The 18,984-nt window shown below is 50.8% G+C and overlaps 8 protein-coding genes across 8 annotated transcripts; 4 read left to right on the forward strand and 4 right to left on the reverse strand.

Annotated features, from left to right (window-relative positions):
* Window positions 1-729: 729 nt before the first annotated feature.
* On the reverse strand, window positions 730-1,741 carry TGAM01_v200685 (hypothetical protein; the record flags this gene model as incomplete). Its single annotated transcript, XM_018807506.1, has 2 exons — window positions 730-821; window positions 901-1,741. 2 exons carry the CDS (start codon window positions 1,739-1,741, stop codon window positions 730-732), a joined length of 933 nt encoding a protein of 310 aa, XP_018659316.1.
* A 326-nt stretch (window positions 1,742-2,067) lies between these two features.
* Window positions 2,068-3,694, forward strand: TGAM01_v200686 (glutathione S-transferase domain-containing protein; the record flags this gene model as incomplete). The annotated part of the gene is made up of 4 exons (XM_018807505.1): window positions 2,068-2,097; window positions 2,166-2,352; window positions 2,628-2,676; window positions 2,737-3,694. The coding sequence occupies 4 exons, from the start codon at window positions 2,068-2,070 to the stop codon at window positions 3,692-3,694; spliced, it is 1,224 nt and encodes a 407-aa protein (XP_018659315.1).
* A 486-nt stretch (window positions 3,695-4,180) lies between these two features.
* TGAM01_v200687 (hypothetical protein) lies at window positions 4,181-5,664 on the reverse strand (the record flags this gene model as incomplete). Its single annotated transcript, XM_018807504.1, has 2 exons — window positions 4,181-5,009; window positions 5,111-5,664. 2 exons carry the CDS (start codon window positions 5,662-5,664, stop codon window positions 4,181-4,183), a joined length of 1,383 nt encoding a protein of 460 aa, XP_018659314.1.
* A 310-nt stretch (window positions 5,665-5,974) lies between these two features.
* Window positions 5,975-6,977, forward strand: TGAM01_v200688 (hypothetical protein; the record flags this gene model as incomplete). The annotated part of the gene is made up of 2 exons (XM_018807503.1): window positions 5,975-6,157; window positions 6,240-6,977. The coding sequence occupies 2 exons, from the start codon at window positions 5,975-5,977 to the stop codon at window positions 6,975-6,977; spliced, it is 921 nt and encodes a 306-aa protein (XP_018659313.1).
* A 5,346-nt stretch (window positions 6,978-12,323) lies between these two features.
* TGAM01_v200689 (hypothetical protein) lies at window positions 12,324-13,284 on the reverse strand (the record flags this gene model as incomplete). The annotated part of the gene is made up of 2 exons (XM_018807502.1): window positions 12,324-13,199; window positions 13,261-13,284. The coding sequence occupies 2 exons, from the start codon at window positions 13,282-13,284 to the stop codon at window positions 12,324-12,326; spliced, it is 900 nt and encodes a 299-aa protein (XP_018659312.1).
* Window positions 13,285-13,711: 427 nt separating this feature from the next.
* TGAM01_v200691 (hypothetical protein) lies at window positions 13,712-14,713 on the forward strand (the record flags this gene model as incomplete). Its single annotated transcript, XM_018807501.1, has 1 exon — window positions 13,712-14,713. One exon carries the CDS (start codon window positions 13,712-13,714, stop codon window positions 14,711-14,713), a length of 1,002 nt encoding a protein of 333 aa, XP_018659311.1.
* A 266-nt stretch (window positions 14,714-14,979) lies between these two features.
* TGAM01_v200690 (protein phosphatase 5) lies at window positions 14,980-18,487 on the reverse strand (the record flags this gene model as incomplete). Its single annotated transcript, XM_024548605.1, has 10 exons — window positions 14,980-15,013; window positions 15,120-15,373; window positions 15,465-15,588; window positions 16,282-16,355; window positions 16,682-16,887; window positions 16,958-17,319; window positions 17,384-17,627; window positions 17,685-18,120; window positions 18,166-18,276; window positions 18,347-18,487. 10 exons carry the CDS (start codon window positions 18,485-18,487, stop codon window positions 14,980-14,982), a joined length of 1,986 nt encoding a protein of 661 aa, XP_024406616.1.
* On the forward strand, window positions 16,002-16,439 carry TGAM01_v200692 (hypothetical protein; the record flags this gene model as incomplete). The annotated part of the gene is made up of 1 exon (XM_024548606.1): window positions 16,002-16,439. The coding sequence occupies one exon, from the start codon at window positions 16,002-16,004 to the stop codon at window positions 16,437-16,439; it is 438 nt and encodes a 145-aa protein (XP_024406617.1).
* Window positions 18,488-18,984: the final 497 nt, after the last annotated feature.

The following is an 18,984-nucleotide window of genomic DNA, read 5'->3' on the forward strand; positions in this document are numbered from 1 at the left end:
CACGGGTAACACTTCCAGCTTGCCATCCTTTCCAGCATCTTGGAATCTCCCTAGCCGGCTATGACATGGGACCAAGGTCAGGGAACGAAACCGGAAAAAAATACCGACCGAAAAAGTAACTGAAAGATATCAAAGCACTGACTACGCAAGATCTTTGTTGTGCAGTCGTCATTTGCTATTAATGTGCGGCTGAGTGAGCGGCGGCTGATATGTCAATTCGCCGAGCCTTCGCTTACGAGTGATATGATCCGTAAACGCGGTACTGATGCCCGCACTATAACCAATTTCCCTTCCTTTCTCTTCCTTTCTTTTTACTTTCAGCTCTCCTTTATTGGCCTAGATGCGAGTTGGCTGAATGAGAGCTGAACTTTTTGATCAAGAGGATCTATTGAATATTATATCCGTATACGGAATGGGTTCAATCAGCGACACTTGGACACGTTCAAACATTCCGAGCAGCTACAGCGCACAGTGCTTGTTCTAGTCATACTTCATTATGATATGTTGCTTCAAGCATGGGTAAGAGGTAAGATAACCCAAATTGCCCCAAGAAGCAACGTCTAGGGTTCTATAAATACATTTTTTTTTTGTAGATGGTATAGTAACGCTGCCAACATGGCTAGGTAAGCCGTTCCGCCAGGCTTGTTCTTACGCAGGTATCCTGCGTAATCTCGCCTATGCGGGCTTTCAAACGCCGTAAAAAAAAAATAACTCGGGTCCGCGCAGCTTCTATCGTTTGACCCAAGCAGGCATCTTTCGGGCCTTGACATGTCCATGCTTCTTCCTCTCCACTGTCCTGGGATCGCGTGTAATGCAACCGGCTGGGCGGATACAACGTTAGCTTTCCTATTGATGCCCGAAGCAGGGTGCAAAAATAGCAAGAGGGTTCATACGACATACCTTTTCTTAGAGCAGTTTTCAATGCTGGCTCGTGAGCAACCAGCGCCTTTGCGACGGCCAGGGTGATAGCCTCGGCCTGTCCTGTTGTACCGCCTCCCTCAACCAAGGCCCAGACGTTGTATTTGTCCAGCCTCTCGGTGGCAGTGAGGGCCCAGACTGCGCTTTCACGGTCGTGCACGCGACCAAAGGCCTCGCTCAGTGTCTTGCCGTTCACTAGAACCTCTCCGGTACCCTCCACAACGAATGCGCGAGCAGTCGACTCCTTTCTCTTGCCAACACCAACGGCACGCCCGAACTTGTCAATCTGGATCGGGTTCGGCATGTTCAAGAACGGGTTGATATCTCTCGTAAACTCCGACAGCGCAACCGTAACCTCGGCCGGCCGTAGACTGGGCTCAATGAGATTCAGGCGCTTGGCCACTCGCATGACTTTTGCGTAATGTGAAGACTTGATAGGCTCTCCCATCTGTGCTCGCATCTCCTCTAGCTTCGTCCATGGCATCTGCGGCGCTTCGCTGGGGGTAACTGTGGGTAGGTGGTTGTATTTGGTGAGCAGCTTGGAGATGCCAATGTATAAGTCGTTGAAGAGAGGTTCTCGAGAAAAGTATGATGGCGTTGCCGGCAGGACTCGCGCATGGGTCACGCCTTGATACGGGATCAATACAGATTCAGCAGAGGAAGATGCTTCGAGGTCGGTAATCGAGGGCTTCTGGGCGGCGTTGGTTATAGAGCGAATTGCAAGCTGGAAGCTTGATCGGGGGACGATTGATGATCGCCATGGTGCCGCCGCAATCGAGCTTGCGCACCTCGCATGGCGCAGGCCGCTTGCAATTGACGCCATTGCTTCTCGTCACCGGGTTGAGTAGATCCAAACAGCGTCTAATCTGGTTTTCCCACGTCGTGATACCTCAGATTCGATAACCTCGACTGTCGATTGCAGCACTCAACTGTGGCAGCGAAAATCCAATGCAGTCACGTGTAGATAACGCACAGCGGTAGTTCGTACATAGCACCAGCCACAGCAGCCCCCTGTAACCGCCGCTGCGCCAGCCACCGCGCGGGGCAGAGCTACATCCCCTCATTAAAAAAAAAAAAAATTCCTTCGTCGCCCCATCCCTCTCTTCTCTTCTCTTCAAGCTTCAACTTTCCAGTCAAGCATCTGTCAAAATGGCTTTCGGAACTCTCTTCACCACCGCCGTTAGTCTCTCACCCTCATCCGAATAACATCTTCTTTGGACAGGCTGCTCACTTTTGTCGTCCTGCAGGACCAACCTCGTGCCACCGCCATCAAGGCTGTCGCCAAGGCCAACGGCCTCGACCTCAACATCTCCCTCGTTGAGGCTGGCAAGATCTCTGCCGAGCACAAGAAGGCTCACCCTCTGGGCAAGTACCCTGCCTTTGTTGGCGAGGATGGCTACGCCCTGAGCGAGTGCATTGCCATCGCCATCTACGGTACGTACATCGATCGATGTTGACAGCAATTTTCCCCAATTTTCCCCTCTTGCTACTTGTTTTTGCCGCACCTGGCTGGCCTTCCCGTGGCCGGCCGCCTTCACATGATGAACATATTTATAGTTATCCCTGTCTGAAAGAATTGTATAAAATTATAACTTTTCTTTGTGTTGATAACGACAACTTCTGATCTTATCCCTTCTCCATCCTTTTATCATCAAATTCTACCTTTAGGGTCAAATATGTGTGGCACTCGAGCTAACTTGATGATACAGTCACCTCCCAGAACGAGAAGACCACCCTTCTCGGCAAGACCAAGCAGGAGTAAGTGACTCATTTCCCCGCTTACCATGGCTGTCTACCCATTCCTAACAACTTGAATAGCTACGCTTCCATTCTGCGATGGATGTCATTCTTCAACACCGAGGTCGCCCCTAAGCTCGGTGCTTGGACTGCCCTCCTGAACGGCACCAAGCCCTACAACAAGAAGACTGTCGATGACACCGCCAAGGAGGTTGGTGCTGCCATTGACGCTGCTGAGGAGCACCTCACCCACCACACCTACCTCGTCGGCGAGCGCATCACCCTCGCTGATCTCTTCAGCGCCGGTCTCCTGTACCGTGGCTTCCAGAACTTCTTCGACAAGGCGTGGCGCCAGCAGCACCCCGCTGTCACTCGTTGGTACGAGACCATTGTCAACCAGCCCATCTACTCTGCTGTTGCCGAGAAGCTCCCCTTCCTCGACACCCCTGCCCTGACCAACGTCGCCCCCAAGAAGGCTGAGGCTCCCAAGGCTGCTCCTAAGCCCGCTGCTGCCCCCAAGGCTGCCGAGCCCGAGGAGGAGGCTGCCCCCAAGGCCAAGCACCCCCTTGAGTCTCTGCCCAAGGCTTCTCTTCCTCTCGATGAGTGGAAGCGCCAGTACTCCAACAGCGAGACCCCCGATGCCCTCAAGTGGTTCTGGGAGAACGTCAATTTCGACGAGTACTCCCTGTGGAAGGTTGCCTACAAGTACAACGATGAGCTTACCCTGACTTTCATGTCTAACAACCTCATCGGCGGCTTCAACAACCGTCTGGAGGGTTCTCGCAAGTACCTCTTCGGCTGCGCCTCCGTCTACGGTGCCAACAACGACTCCGTTATCGAGGGTGCTTTCGTCATCCGAGGCCAGGACTACATCCCTGTCTTCGACGTCGCTCCCGATTATGAGAGCTACGAGTTCATCAAGCTCGACCCCTCCAAGCCTGAGGACCGTGCCTACGTTGAGGCTCAGTGGTCCTGGGACAAGCCCGTCACCGTCAACGGCAAGGAGTACCCCCACGCTGACGGAAAGGTCTTCAAATAAACGGCCAGCGCTAGCAGCGGCGATGGAGAGGAATGAAACGTTAACGGGTTATGGGTAGGGAAAAAATACCAGAATTTTGGTGGGAATGAATGATGATTTGGGATGTGTTTTTACGAATACCTACGTAGTCCTTTAAGAAAGCAGCGGCTCAGACCGCGCAGGACTTGAAAATTCAAAACCGTAAAATACCAGTACTATTGTGCCAGCTTTTTCTTTCTTCCTTTCCTTTTCAGATAACTGTGCATGCGTGTAGAGGAAATAGAACAAGGAAAGATATGAGGGGTATCTTAAATAGTAAAAAAAGTCTCAAAAGACTTTGCCTACTTGTCGTTATAATCAACGGTAGGAAACTCTCAGAGCATGTCCGAGTCTATCTATCTAAAAAGACGTGAAGCCCAAATAGGCTCTAGCAAAGTGTACGCTATGTATTCGGTGTTGTATGCAATCAGCTGGTAGTATCTTTCTTTCAATCCAATATGGTAGTCTCTATCCCATATGGAAGTCTTGTGGTGGTGGCGTTAATGTATAGTGTGGGTTGACTTGAAAAGGACGGTCTCGTATGTAGCTGCTTATATTGGCCTGGTAGCACAGCGTATTGAGATAATCGTGGACCTGCGGAAGGACATCTAGCGGCTCGGTCTTGAGGCCCTCAAACTCAGGCAACTGGAGGATGTTGTACGGCTCGCTGCGGCCCTTTTCGATTGAGTCGTCGACCAGCACGGTGTTTGTCTGGTCCCAGCGCTGGCCGTGGGCCGCGGCCGGGTGGGAAGCGAGCACGCGGGGGTCGTTCCAGATGGCCGTCAGGCGCTTGTAGACCTGGACGCGGGCGGAGTAGTCGGCGGGACAGAGGCCGAGCTTGTCGCGGGCCCAGATGACGACGCACTTTGCGCGCTGGGCGGGGGAGAGCAGCTGCGCGACCATCTTGTCGACGTTTTCGGGCCGGGCCGAGGACCAGATGGCGACGTGGAAGGTGTCGATGCAGTAGTCGAGGAACTCGCGCGCGTGCGGCCGCTGGATGAAGTTGAAGGGATTGCGCTTGTTGGGACGGTAGAGGAGCGTGCCGTTGAGGTCCATGATAACGAAGATGCGGCGGGGTTGGCGGAGGGAGGATGAGGGCGTCAGGGACTGGGCGAGGTAGCGAGGGGTGGGATTTGGGATACCGCCGGAGGCTTTGCTTGGGGCGACGCGGGGGTCTCGAGGGGAGTCTTTGGTGAAGATGCGAGGGCCAGTTGGAGGGATTCGCATGGCGGCGGCGTTGGTGTTGAAGTTGTTGTTGTTGTGGCTGTTGTGGTTGAAGCCATTGGGATTATAGGGCCTGCTGTCATTGTAAATATACTTGTCAGTTCTCGAATGAATCCATAGAAAGGGCATGAAGGAGAGCAAGAGCTCATGAAAAGAAAGCTGGTTCGTACGTACTGGTTTGGAGGTTGCGCATATCCATTATGATTCACAACTGCTTTTGCTTTTGCTTGCGCTTGTGCTTCTGCTTCAGCCAACAACCTTCTCGCCTTTGCCTTTTTGTTCTCTTTTTTCCTCAGAGGTGGATTTTGCGTTGTCGTCGTCGTCGTCGTCGTCGTCGTCGTCGTCGTCGTCGTCGCAGCAGCTCCTTGCGATCTGGGACCCGACCCAGCGTTGATGAAGCCGCCTTCTGATGTTGGCGCAATGGCATGGGGTGACAGATTGTTAATCAGGGTCAGCCCCGGGATTTGCACGCTCTGAGGCAACATCTTGTCGCGCTTCGGCGGCGTGTAGAGATATGCCGCTGAAGGAATCAAAACGGGCGGCTGCAGCAGTGTCGTAGGAGCCGCCGCCTGAGACTTGGGTGTCCTTGTCTTTCGAGATGATGCGCGCGAAGAGAGATTGCGAGACGAAGGACTGAGTCGTTGTGTAGAGTGTTGCTGTATTCGAGTATGGAATAGCACAGCGCGGATGAAGCAGCCAGGCTGTGTGAATACCCAGCGCGACCGCATGAAAGGGTTCGTGGGGTTTGTTGCAAACGGATGCTTTTTGTCCCATGCGGGATGTCCGCGATGCCCTTTTTCTCTTCTAGAACGATTCGGGCTTTGGCGTTGAATCTGCAATCGCTAGTGCCCCGCTGAGCTTTTTGTGGGCTACGTGCATAAATATCGTCCGCTAAATGGCTGGCACGGACAGGGGTAGTTATCGATAACATTAAAATGTTGCTTATCACCAGCTCCAGAAAAATTACTTGATTCGCCATACAATCGCAGCTTTCTGGCAGAAGCTACCAAGTGCCGTATAACACATTATCGCGAAGGAATGTCTTCTAAAAGAAAAGCCACCTCCCTGGGATTGGAGAGGCGAGTGCGTGCGCGAAGAGAAGAGGAATGGGAACCAGAATTGAGTGCCAGCGACGATGATTCAGGAGATGAGGTGTCAGAACAGGGAGATGACAGTGGTGATGATGATAGAGACTCGGATGAACAAGAGTCTGGCTCAGAGGTATGTCCTGTTTTCTGCCTAGACAGATACTTTTTACACATCTACGTGTCTACTGGTATTGATTTTTTCATTGTGAAAATAGTCTGAAGAACCTGAAGAGGAAGAATCAAAGGTCGACTTCTCATCCATATCTTTCGGCGCACTATCTCGCGCGGCAGCCAGCCTGCCTTCAAAGAAGAAGAAAAACAAGGCCGACGCCGAGTCAGACGACGCTCCAACAAACATTAAATCAAAAGAGCCGTTAAGACGAGAACAAAAGAAGCCTTCAAATCGAGTGGATGCATCAAAGCGAAGCTCCAAGCATGCGCCACAGGAAATGAGCTCCAAGAAGCCAGTCAGCAGGCGTCGCGAAATCCTTGTTGATCCGCGCCGCAAGGCCCGCGATCCGCGATTCGAAGCCCTGACGGGCACACTAGACGAGGCAAAGGTTGCGAAGAACTATGCTTTCTTGGAAGACTACCGAGAGCGCGAGATGGCAGACCTGCGGGCGCAGATCAAGAAGACCAAGGACGTCACGGCAAAGGAAGACCTGAAGCGACAGCTGCTGTCCATGGAGTCCAAGAAGAAGGCGCGCCAGAAGAAGGAGGACGAGGCTAAGCTGCTTCAGGAGCACCGCAAGAAGGAGAAGGAACTTATTGCGCAGGGCAAGCAGCCTTTCTATCTGCGCAAGAGCGAGCAGAAGAAGCAGTTGCTGATGAACAGATATGCCGACATGAGTAAGGGCCAAGTCGACAAGGCTATTGAGCGGAAGAGAAAGAAGGTGGCGTCAAAGGAGAAGAAGGAATTGATTTCGCTGGAAAGGAGGTCGAGACGTCATTAGAGAGTTGGAGCGATTGTTCCCCTTCTCACCCCCAAATACACCTTGTAATGAAGTTATGACAACAATACAGAGTAGAATGTCAACCCCTGTCACGATTTCCAGTTCTGTAGGCGTGAGATGACGCAGAAGACACACTCATGGAACCCTTCTTGGCGTCTCTTTGCTTTGTTCTCATCGTGAACGAGTTGTGCGCTTTCGTGACGTGAAGCTGAAATGAATTGGCCCGCCATGGACGGTGGAAGCACCATCGCCGATTCGATTATCGTCCGTCCCCAGAATTAAGTTTGGATACAGTGGCAGCCAAATTCGCCTGGATCGAAGATCTCATTTACCCAGTGCCAGACCATCAGATGCGTCACTGGCTGACCCTGAGCATTCAACCGCTGGGGGGACAGCTCAAGGCATATCGTCGCCCCCTCTTGTGAGGTCATTGATCACCGTGGCGACGACAACCTCGACAAACTCTACCACTGCCCATGTGTGCGGTGCCTTGAAGTTGACTGCTAGCCAACCCCTATTTTCTTTCCAATATCACTTTCTAGTTTCACACCAGTCAAGATGTTGGTAGGTCAAAACATGTCGTAGCTTGCAAATGGCAAGACCCATATTCGGTCTACTGTCTTCAGTCTGAAACTGAAGCTGAAGCTACCGCCTCTGGCCAATGCGGCTTCTTCGTTTTAAGATACCAAGAATCAGAAGCAAATAACAGAAATAAGTTGTATCAATGTAATATCTCTGAGCAACAGTAATTGAAGTTGCCACATCGTCACAAGATAAGGGCTAACACCTGTCGTGATTCCAATTCACCCCTGGTGCGGCGGATAGGTTCGTGTGTCAGGGTCTCGACGCCATTTTCATCATCGTACTGGAGACTTTGTCCCTCATAATGAATGAGTCCTTGATCTGATTAGAGCTCTCATACACACAAACCATGCGTGGCAGCAAAGTAGATTCTCTTTGCATGGCGGCGAGAACGTAACTTGGTCGCGCAGCGCCATACCCCAATTGAGGCGAAATGACGTTAATGGCAGCATCTTGTGTCCATCGCTCTCCACATTGAAACACTACGTAATGCCGTCCTTCTAGGAATGTTGCCCCTTTTGTCGCTGCAAAGGTTCAGCACAAGCCAATCTCCTAGGCTTGAAGATGGCTGAATATGAGAAATGATTACAGTTCTGATGCTCTCGATATCGTTGTGTAATTACACTCAAGAGTGATGAAATCATTCCCGCTTTCCAGATGTTGACAGGGGGGTGAATAAGGTGCGGCTCTGGCTGAAGCCAAGTTTGACCATGATTGCAACTAGCAGGATGCAACATTTCAGGTCAGTGAGTGGCCACTTTTTCGATCTCACGATTCTTCTACCACAGCGAATTGGAAGCGAACGGTCAGGGGTGGGGTGTGGAATAGCAAGGTGTAGAAAGACAAGGCTGGTGGATATGCCACACAAGATCTGGGCTAACAAACATGGACGTTGAGGATCGAGCAACTCTGGTTGGCTCTGACCAATACGCGTAGGTATAGTAGGCAGAAGTAAAAATCAACTTCACGGATGGTGCCGTGCAACTCTGTAAGAACGTTGCCTCAAGAGGTAAAACACGGGGTGGTGGCTCCGTCAGACTTGGTGAAATGACGGATGTGAAGATGAAAAAAGCTTGGTTCCCTGGCAGAGAGAAGCCTTTCGAAGCCCTGGTTGCGTGGATGTCGATCCCAGGCGTGTGACGCAGGAACCTTGAGCCAGGTTGCGGTGGAGCCCATGACAAAATGCTCACCACCTATCGGCTGCTCACTCCATCGGCATATACAGTGCCATCTGATTATTGCCTGGGCATGCTGTCCACCAGAGGCAAATCTAGTAAATCTGTTCTGCCTTGCCTCTAGGCCCACAGTATCATGATATAATGAGCAGCGTTTGATATGGTCGTGCAAGTCGTGCTATCTCGATGCTGTTAGGCCGTTGACGCTGGTATGTGGGCCTTGTGACGGAAGAGGCGAAAACGTTGCCGTATTGTGCAGCGTTTTGAAAACTGGACTGCCGCCACCGTTTTAATGGTGGGTATTGTGTGACATCACGGACGGTGAGCTGCTGGGTAGGCCTAAATATGTGCACACCTCAGCGCAATATGAGCAGCCACCATATGCAAGAATCTGGACGCAGCGCTGCAGGCGTACGCTGGAATTTTGTGTGCCGATCGTTCGTTCAGACCCTGTTTTTGGCGACATGTCCGCTAAAGGTAATGTCCATACCAGCCCTACAGTACGACCACCGTCGTCACAAAGGCATTGGCTGTAGTACTCCGTACTGTTTCCCTCCTCCAGCTTTGTGACTTCGTCCAGGCTGCATGGTTGGACGGCGAATGGAGAGGACAAGTCGGATAAGGACAGGACAGGCGGGTAGAGGCTTTGGCCGTCATTTCGAGATGGCCAGGAATAAACTGTTTCTAGACTTGAGCGGGCTCTAGAGGCGCCGCTTGATCTCGACTCGTGGCTCAATCTCGATTTCCGGCAATATTGAGTTTGGTGAGGCTTTGAAATACGCGTGCATCTCGCATGAATAAACGCTCGAGCTGCAAAGGTAGAGTGCCTACACGAATAAACAACAAGTGGTACGACTCAGGCACTTTAGTCTTCGAGCTTTGATGGATTGGGGAGGGCCAGCCCATTGGATCGATTCTGCCCGAACGTTGATCCGTAAGGGAAACAATCAACGTGAAGCATCCTCAATTGGCGACCCTGCGGGTCGATATTCTGGCTTAAGCTGTCTGTCCATCTTCGTTCTCAACGAGATCTGCGAGTAGTTACACCAGCTGCGCTAACTGTGCAATTCTTTGAAAACAACAGCCCAATGAGGAAATAAGGATATCCGGAAGCCCCGGTTTCTAGCATTGACGGATGCTGAATAATGAAGACAAATTGTCGTGAGCTTGTACGAATGCTGCATGGCCGTTGAGCTGCTACGACAAGGTAAGGGTCTCGAACGGTTCAGCCTCCTCAAACAAGGGCCCAACAAAGTTGCCCATTCGGTTTGCTGGAACGCCATTGCGGGCGCGTACCGACTGGAAACAAGCAAATGGTATGCCATTACGTATTGTATGACCTCCACAGCACAGCGTTGTCGTAGTCGTAGCCGTAGCAAGTCGTAGAGCCGTAGCAGCAAAGTCATCGTAACCAGGCCGACAGCAAGATTGAATAGTGGCCCCGTAATTCGAATTCCTGGCAGACGGTATCACAGCCTGCAGAATCCAGCTTCGTCCAGGTCCCAGCCAAAGGCCTTCAAAGCGGGCAATGAGGGTCGGTATGACATCCAAGTGACGAGCATGACGATTCCGATCTGCAGGGTCCTGTACCAGAAAAAAACTTGGGAAGAGAAGCTTCTCCAGGCTGTGAGCAAAAGGGGACGATCTCCGTATTATCTGGGCCCCCCATTTCCGGCTTCGAAAAGCACTCAGCATACGTCTTCTGCGCATCCATAACCCAAACGACATCCACAGGCCTTGCTGCTGCGTGGGGCCCTCAAGGACCCTGAACGAAACAACAGCCCCAGCCGCTAAAAAACGAGGGTGTCGAAGCTCGTGCAGAAGAGTGGGTGTATGAGGTGGAGTGGCTCTAATACCGAAGCGGCGTCCAGGGCGACTATCAGCGTCTTTGGTGGTGGCCAAAGAGGAGAAACGTGCGGCGAGGAGGATCGAGCAGGGAACAGGCCTTGTCGACTTACGCCATTTTCACCTGCGCTACCGTTGGTCGATTTGCTCAGATGCCGATCAGCTCGCTGTTTGGGGCGGACAAGATGCCACCCCCGTCAGCTGCTGCAGCGCCTGGATTGGCGAGTTGAAGGAGCACCGTCCAGTACCGTGTGGGCGTCGTGTATGTTCGTGTTTCGTGCTATGCAATGCCGTCGTTGGAAGAGAGTTGGAGAACCAAGGAGGCAGAAAATGGCTGTGAGCGTCACGGTCTGGAGAGGATCAGCAACCCCCTCCTCGCCTTAGTCCCCAGTCCCCTACTGCTTAGCCCTAGACCCCCAGAATGACTAGCAGCGCTATGCTTGCTTGCTTGCATGTGCCGCGGTGGTGTCCCAGTATCAGATGCTGGATGGCTGCTCGAGTGAGGGGGAAAAGAAAGCTTGGCTGGAGGGCCCTGATGCTAGTCCCGAGATTTATAAAAGACCCTGAGATCCGCTCCTCTGCCTCGTTCCTTTCTATATTCAGCATCAAGCAACATCGTGTGATTCTTCAGCCTTATTTCGCAACTAGCCAGCAACACACTCTATTATCGACGACATTCAAATTCTCTTCTCTTCTCTTCCACAAAGAACCAAAATCACCATCAAACCATTTAAACACCAACCATCTTCTGCTGGAAATAGCTACGAGAGCAAGCATCTCATCACAACTACAACTTCACCACAACACAACCAACAACCTAATTTTCAAACCATCCCTCATGATGCCCGGCCGACAAGACTCCTACACTCTCTCCCTCCCCGCACCTTCTCCGCCACAGAGCATCTCCAGCTACTCCCGCTTCATCCACGACCACACAAAACGTCAGATGCAAGCCTTTGGTGCCCTGTCATCCTCAGGTTCCAGCACCTCATCTCGATCGTCGGTTGGCGCTACATCCATGACCAACGGCGCCGCTCCCCCGATCTAGATTCTCGCCTTCTAGCGAGTGTTTTGGAAGCGAGATGCGTGCCACAACATTTAGCTCCATAGTCACTCGACTGGGATCTTCATCCGCAACAATAAGATTGGCAGACTAGCAAGCCTAATCACCGAACATGACAACCAAACACGACTTCTACTACAACAATCATAGCAAAAAGCAATACTCGCGTCGTTCCGATGGCGAGCCGACCTGAGCCACTGACTGTTCCCGTCGCTCGTTTTGTTTTATAGCATTCTTCTGTTTTTACGACTACAATGATACACGCATGGCGTTGGGAGGATTTACAGGGCTAATAGGTTGGATTTCATTTGAACGGGTTTGACTCGGTGTATATATCAGAGGTTAACAAGAGCTGCACGTACATGATAATAGCAGCTGATGCATGTTGGGATTAAATTGGTCTCATCATCATTAAATGTTCACTCAAATTTACTATTACAACATATTCTATCTGGGATTCGCATTTTGTGACAGTGCATGTTGGTCGCTAAAGCAATATGATGCAAGTAAAACGCAACGATGGTACTTCTTGCTTCTTGGTTGGCATTGATATCGCCTATGTTCATATCGTCATAAAGTAAACCAACATTAATAAGTAATTATAAATTTCCATGAGCCATAATTCCCAAGACACACAATGAGCGCCAAAACTCCTTGATTTCAAACAAGCCCTTTTAACCCTTATACTAAAGATGGCTTCTTCTTTATACCAAGCAATGCAGCATGGTCCTTCTTTTTCTTCACCACTCTCTTGAAAGAGGGCGGCTGTGATGGGGCGGATATCGAAGTTTTCGCTATGCGCGTATCCAGTGACGTTGCTGCCTTCTCTGCCGTGCTGTCGCCATTGGTCAGAGTCGGAGGTTCAGCGACTTCAACGGCCGTCTCTTCCGCCTCGCCTATGCTATCAAGAGTAGAGTTGCCTAGCCGTTTGGCTGCCGCAAAAGCCGCCTTGGCGGCTTCGTCGTCCTCTCTCTCTTGCCGTTCCCGCTCCTCATCTTCAGAACGAACGATAGTGTCCGCAAAGTCAGTCCCTTCCTTTTCAGATCGATGTATCCTTGCGTTTCTTTGTCTTATTTCATCGAGGGCATCGGCTGCTGCCATTTCGCGTCTGGCATCGGCGTTCTTCGCTTCAAGGTCTTCCATTGCATTTTTCTCTTCCTCGCCGGCGGCCTCGGCCTCTTCTCGTTCTAGCCTGTCAAGCCTTTCCTCCACCGACTCCTCAGCTAATTCTCTGTTTCTCCACGGCTCAAACGATCGCATGGCGCCTTTGACCATCGCATAGTCTGTGTTTCGGGGATCCGTTCGGAAAGTGATTTCGGCGCTACATCTTGTGCATTTAATGTGGAAGAATAGGATCTGAATGCCTAGATATTTTTCGTCCGGTCGGATCTCTTTGCGAGAGTTGAACTTGCGCCCCTTGTAGATGTATTCACCACAGCTCAAGCACTTCATGGAGAACGGAGCCATGAGTCGGACGGTTTGAATTCGCGGCCCGGCGGCTTTGGGCCCTCGACGGCGACTGATATCATTGGGGTCGAAGTCTGGAGGGTAGTATTTCTTTTGAAAGGTAAGCCTGTGATGCTTTGATAGATGCGTGCCACAATGATTGGATACATACCTGAAGGACTTTACGCTCAGACATTGTGAAAACAGGTCAGAGAGATTGTCGTAAATCGTATGCGGCTATGTTAAACGTTCTAGTTGCCGAAGAAGATGCTAGAGAGGATTGAAGTGGCGAGTGCAAAGAGACTTGAGAGGCGTAGTGTTGATGTAGCTGCTGCTAGCGCTAGTTCGCATCATTGGAATTATTGTTGACTGCCATGAGGCTGAGGTAATATACTCGGAAAAGCCTCGGCAGCAGATTCATAACGGGGCGATAAGATTTAGCTTTCTATTTCCCTGCAAGGCTGAGCGCTAGAGATAACTACCGTCACTCATCGCACTCTTCTACGACCTTTTGGTTTTCTTGCAGTCCAATCGCAAAAACGAAACGCGAAGAGCTCAAGCAGCCGATTACGATTCCAACTCATAATTGTCGAGGGCAGTAGGCTCCACGCCAAGATCTCAACATGCCCAAAGCTGAGGTTGGCTCGACCAAGCACTTGAGCAACAGGCTCAAGTCAAAGGGTCTCCAACGTCTAAGATGGTACTGCCAAGTCTGCGAAAAGCAGTGCCGCGATGCCAATGGGTTCAAGATGCATACTCAGTCCGAAGGCCACGTGCGCCAAATGCTCGTCGTCGGCGAAGATCCGAAAAAGTACATCAACCAATACAGCGACGAGTTCCTAAAGGACTTCCTGCAGCTGTTGAAGACGGGCCACGGAGAGAAGCAAGTGCAGATCAACCAGTTTTACCAAGAGTACATTGCCAACAAAGAACATATTCACATGAACGCGACGAAATGGCCGTCGCTGACCGAGTTTGCCAAATACCTGGGGAGAGAGGGAATGTGTCGGGTGGAAGAGAACGAGAAGGGATTTCACATCAGCTGGATCGATAACTCCCCTGACGCCCTGCGGCGACAAGAGGCTTTGAGGAGGAAAGAAGCCCAAGATCAAGGAGACGAAGAAATCGAGCAACGCATGATTCGGGAACAAATCAAACGAGCTGAGCAAGCCGCCGGCAAACGCGATGCAGAAGCAGAAGAGGAACAAGAGGGTAGAGAACTCAAAAGGCAGGATGGAGAGAAAATCAAACTGTCATTTGGTGCGAAACCTAAGCCAGAAGAGGCCCAGAAACCTCCTGAGGAGAAGCCAGAGGGGTCAAAGGACGCCGACAAGGTCGAGCAAGCAGATTCCGATGCCCCGAACGAACAGCCAAAGCCAGTCGCGAGCAAAGGGGGTTTCGGCGGAATATCATTAAAGCTTGGTGACAAGCCACAGACGAAAAACGTGTTTGTCCAAGCAAAGAAGAACGCGTTAGCTTCAGGGTCGAAGAAGGCATCTTTAATACAGCAGCCTAAGAAGATGAGCGAAGCCGAGAGGATTATGAAAGAGGAAATGGAAAGGAAAAGGCCAAGCGGTTCAGTTGGTTTTGGAATGCCCAGTGGCAAAAAGCAAAGGAATCATTAAAAAACGGACACGATACATGTTGATGAAGGCGAATATTGGACGGCGTTTTTCACTAACTTTACGTTTGATAGAGCGGTTATATATTGTATATGGGAACGGATATATTTTTGCTTGCATATAGCATTACCATAGATACCATAATGACTGAAGAAACAATTTGGATATTATATCTTGGTTTTCCAAACTCATTTCTATTACCAAAACGCCGTATTCGCCTTTCCTTTATTATAAGCCAAATTCTGCTGCAAATGTCCATCTTCGCTCGTCTAAGCATCGGCTTCGGTTTGCGTGCCATCCCTCCTAGAATCATCAAGTCAGCCATTTCACCCTCTCTTTCGCGCCGTCTCTAATGAAAGAATATCGTGTCGTGTCATGTCGTCGTATGCCGTGATGGAGATGGACGTACGGAATGTATTGTATTCTATACTCATCCTCCAGTGATGACCGAATCTCGTCGGGGAGCTGGCCCGAGACCTTGATCGCGTACACGCCCGGCACATAGCCGTCCAAACGCTGCCACTTGGCGACCCATGACCTGGCGGGATTGGCCAGCGTTATCAGGCCCTCAAAGACCTGCGACGTGCAGCTCTCGATCTGGTCCTGCGAGCCGATGAGGTGCAAGAATTCTTCGCAGTTGGGGCATCCTTCGTCGCGGAAGCGCTATTCGCAGGCGGGCGCGGCATTCGGGTTAGTCAAGCAGTTGGAAGAAGGCATGAGAGTTGAGCTCCATGGCCTTGTGGGAAACGCTTACGCTGTATGTCATGACGATGGAACAGACCATGCAGGCGCGCATGTAGCGCTGCTGGCCGGGGGTGACGAAGCTGGACATGGCTGTGGCGATGAGCGGATGGAGAATGGAAGGTTGGTGAAAGAGTCTTGAATTGGCAAGGCTGAGAGTGCTAGATGACGGGAGTTGGTTTGGCGGAAAGGGTAAGGCGTTCGAGGAGCGCTAGTGCGGAATTGCTTCCGGGCGTGGATACACGGATGGCGAGAGCTTTGGCTGACGAAATATCATGTACTAGAACGCCAGTATTGAGATTTGAATTGTTCAAGGTATTGAGTGTTTTCCAGTTTTATTCTCAATTCTTAATAAATGTTTTGTATTCCATTTACTTCTTTGTTGGAGGTGCCACAGCTACCTATTCGAGAGCCGCACCTAAGCTAGCACTACGAAATCATGCACCTATCCCAAAAACATGCAACAAACGCAACCTAGATTTTCACCCTTCAGCCAAGTCCCCAAACTCTATAAATGCCATATTTTCTTTCCATTTAAACGCCCTAAAACATGGACGACGTCAAGAGCCAAGACGCCGAGAGATCAATAATCGAGAAACCAAGGTTGCAAAAATCTCACGAGCTCCTCACATGCACCATCAAATCACCATCCTTCTCATACATCCATCTAGAGCTCTTGACGGACCCCCCTGGAGCGGGTGTTGAACTGGACAATCTTCAAGTCAAATCTTATTGCACAGCGGCTTTGACCCAATTTCTCGGAATAACGGGCTCTGCAATCTCTCTCGATATACTAAAAGTTGAGGAGTCTGCGTGCTGGATCCGGGTACCTCGAGATGACCTTGGCCCATTTGCTGCCGCGCTTACTGCCTGGAAAGGTACGAGCGACGGAGGCGTCAAGCGCCTTTTACGTATCAAACAGTGCTCCGACTGGCTCGGTATGATGGTCGGAAGCCATGGACAAGATCAGTTGTGGAATAATAACTGAGGCATTGGTGCTGCATAACCTAAAGTACCTAATCGCAAAGGGTATATCTAAGTGCCGCTTTGTTACCTGGCCGTATTCTTCAATTTACTTTTTACTGTTTTTGATAATCTGTTGGATACCCAGAAGCAGGGGTGAATATGTGCCTCTAGTTCATATACATCCTTCTTCCTCCGCCTGGCCTGCAATCCAGAGACTCTACATTAGAGATGACATGAGAGAGTTTTGGGCATATGCCTGCAGACCCCGTTAGACTCAATTGAAACAATCGCAAGAAGGAGAGAGGGAAAGAGAGAATGGGAGAGAAAGGGGTGAAGGAAGCTCACCATCGGCCGAATGTTCGGGTGTGGTACCGCATCAAACTGTTCAAATCGGAGCTTATAATCAGGTCCGATGTTGATGTAAGCGCCCCTGTTCTCCGTTGAGTCACAGTATCTCGGAGCAGAGAAGACTGAAGAGCACAACCGTTAGCTTTACCGTCACATGAACAAAGAATAGTCAATCAAAAGGACATAACGCACCCGTGATACATTTGCCGTCGTGTTGTACTTCGTAGCCATCCATGCGCACTTCGTGACTTCGAATAACAGCTTCCAAACCGTTGTTCTCGCAAAACCTCTTGGTGACGTCTGGTCCGAATTGCATGCCGACTCCTCGCTTGCTGGGCCCCCGGCCGGGCTCCTCCTGAGGATCAGTCCATAGCATCTCCATCATCAAACCCGCTTGGCCAGGTTGGCGTTGCGAGTGTCGGTTCAGCTTTCGAATGTCGTCTAATGTGACCTTATCATCAGAGAACAGACCGCCGTGGAGAACCAGATATTTGGAGCCAATTAATGTCGCCAGGGCCAATGCAGAGAAACTCTCGGAAAATAACCTGAAAATTCTGTGCGCAAGATTGTCAGCACACTTTCCTCCTCGGAATTCAGTCATGAAAGGGAGATGCTAACCTCTCATTATACTTGGCTTTGCACTCGCCTTCGAAGCCGTATACCTTGTTCATATCATCTGTCTCGTGGTTTCCTCTGTTCAAGAAGAAGTTCTTGGGCCGCAGCCACTTATAGGCGTAGAGTAATAGAGCAATCTCGGTGGACCAGGATCCTCTGTCGACAAAGTCGCCGTTGAACAAGTACCAATGCTTATCTGATGGGTGGCCGTTTCGTCGGAACAGTTCCATAAGATCAAAGTACTGGCCTGAGTACGACAAATGTTAGCATCTCAAAACAGTAAGACTGACCAAATCTTGCATACCATGGGTATCACCACAAACGGTGAGTTCGACGCCCTCGGGAATTTCCGTCTCCACCATGGTGGCCTCATCATATACGATTTTCTTGACAGCAATAAGGATCTGATAGACGTATTTCTTGGCAAGTAGCTTTCCAGTCTTGAACCTCTCGATCATGTCATCGATAAATTCTTGTGTCATCTCATTTCCTAGCACCGCTCCATCGTAGCCCTCCTCAAGAGCCATGGATTCCAAGTCAAGCCCTTCAGCAGCTGAGGGCTCATCTCCAATTTCAATGGCGGCGAAGAAGGCCAACTGGCGCACAATCTTCTTGCACTCCTCCAGCTTGAGCCGCGCATCTTTGTTGATGGGGTCTAGCCGGACGCACTCTTTGAAGTCTTCGATGGCTTCTTTCGGTTTTAAGATCGCAGTACGGGCGAGGCCGCGGCGGAAGTATGCCTAGATGTCGAAGGCCATTGTTCTTAGCCTCCCATCTCCTGTTACATGTGGGATTTGGTATTCGCGGGCTTGTACCTTGATCAGCTTCGGGTTGAGCTCGATCGCCTTGGTAGCGTCGGCGATGGCATATCCGTATGCTTCAGTCTTGATATATGCCTAGAAGACAAGATCGCAGTCAGTTAGTCATATGGTTCCAGAGAGCGGGCCAAGATGGGTTGTCACGCACCTGGGCTCTGTTGGTGAAGAATGTGGGCTCGGTAGCGTCTGCCTCGATGGCCTTGTCATAGAAACTGATCGCTGTGGGCCAATCTCCAGCAGCAAATGCCTTGTTGCCCTGGTTCTTGAGGTCGACGGCTGATTGCGACATTGTGAAAGCGGGATACCTAGGACTGGAGCAGGCAGAAAGAAAAGAAATATATTGTGCCGGGATTATATGATATCGCGTGCGCCAGACCTTGGTGGGGGAGGTTCGCAGGGCTGAGAATCGGAGGATTTGCGGCAAATGTCGTGTATAACAAATGTCAATCAGCTCTTTCTCTTCAATCGGCCCACGTCAATCACAGCGCATTAACGTAGAGAACGATCCGAACAAAACGAACGGGTTGGACTTTTCGCAATAGTGCCCAAACCACCTAAAAGAGATTCCGATAAAACAGAAGTGGGTTGCCGAAACCGCTGGATTGGGCTAGAAGAGATGGAGTCTAGATGAGGAGAAAAGCAGGCTAGTTTTATAGGCCCGTCTCCCCTGTAAGCCTGTGCTTTTGCCGCTGCCATGTGCCCTGTGGATATTTCCAGCGCCTGCTAACGGCGTGTTCCCAGGCGCGGCAGCCCTAAGCTAAAGCTGTGGCTTTTGCAGCGCCTGGA

The sequence above is a fragment of the Trichoderma gamsii genome (assembly GCF_001481775.2).
Source record: "Trichoderma gamsii strain T6085 chromosome Unknown Scaffold_2.2, whole genome shotgun sequence".
NCBI lineage: Eukaryota > Fungi > Ascomycota > Sordariomycetes > Hypocreales > Hypocreaceae > Trichoderma > Trichoderma gamsii.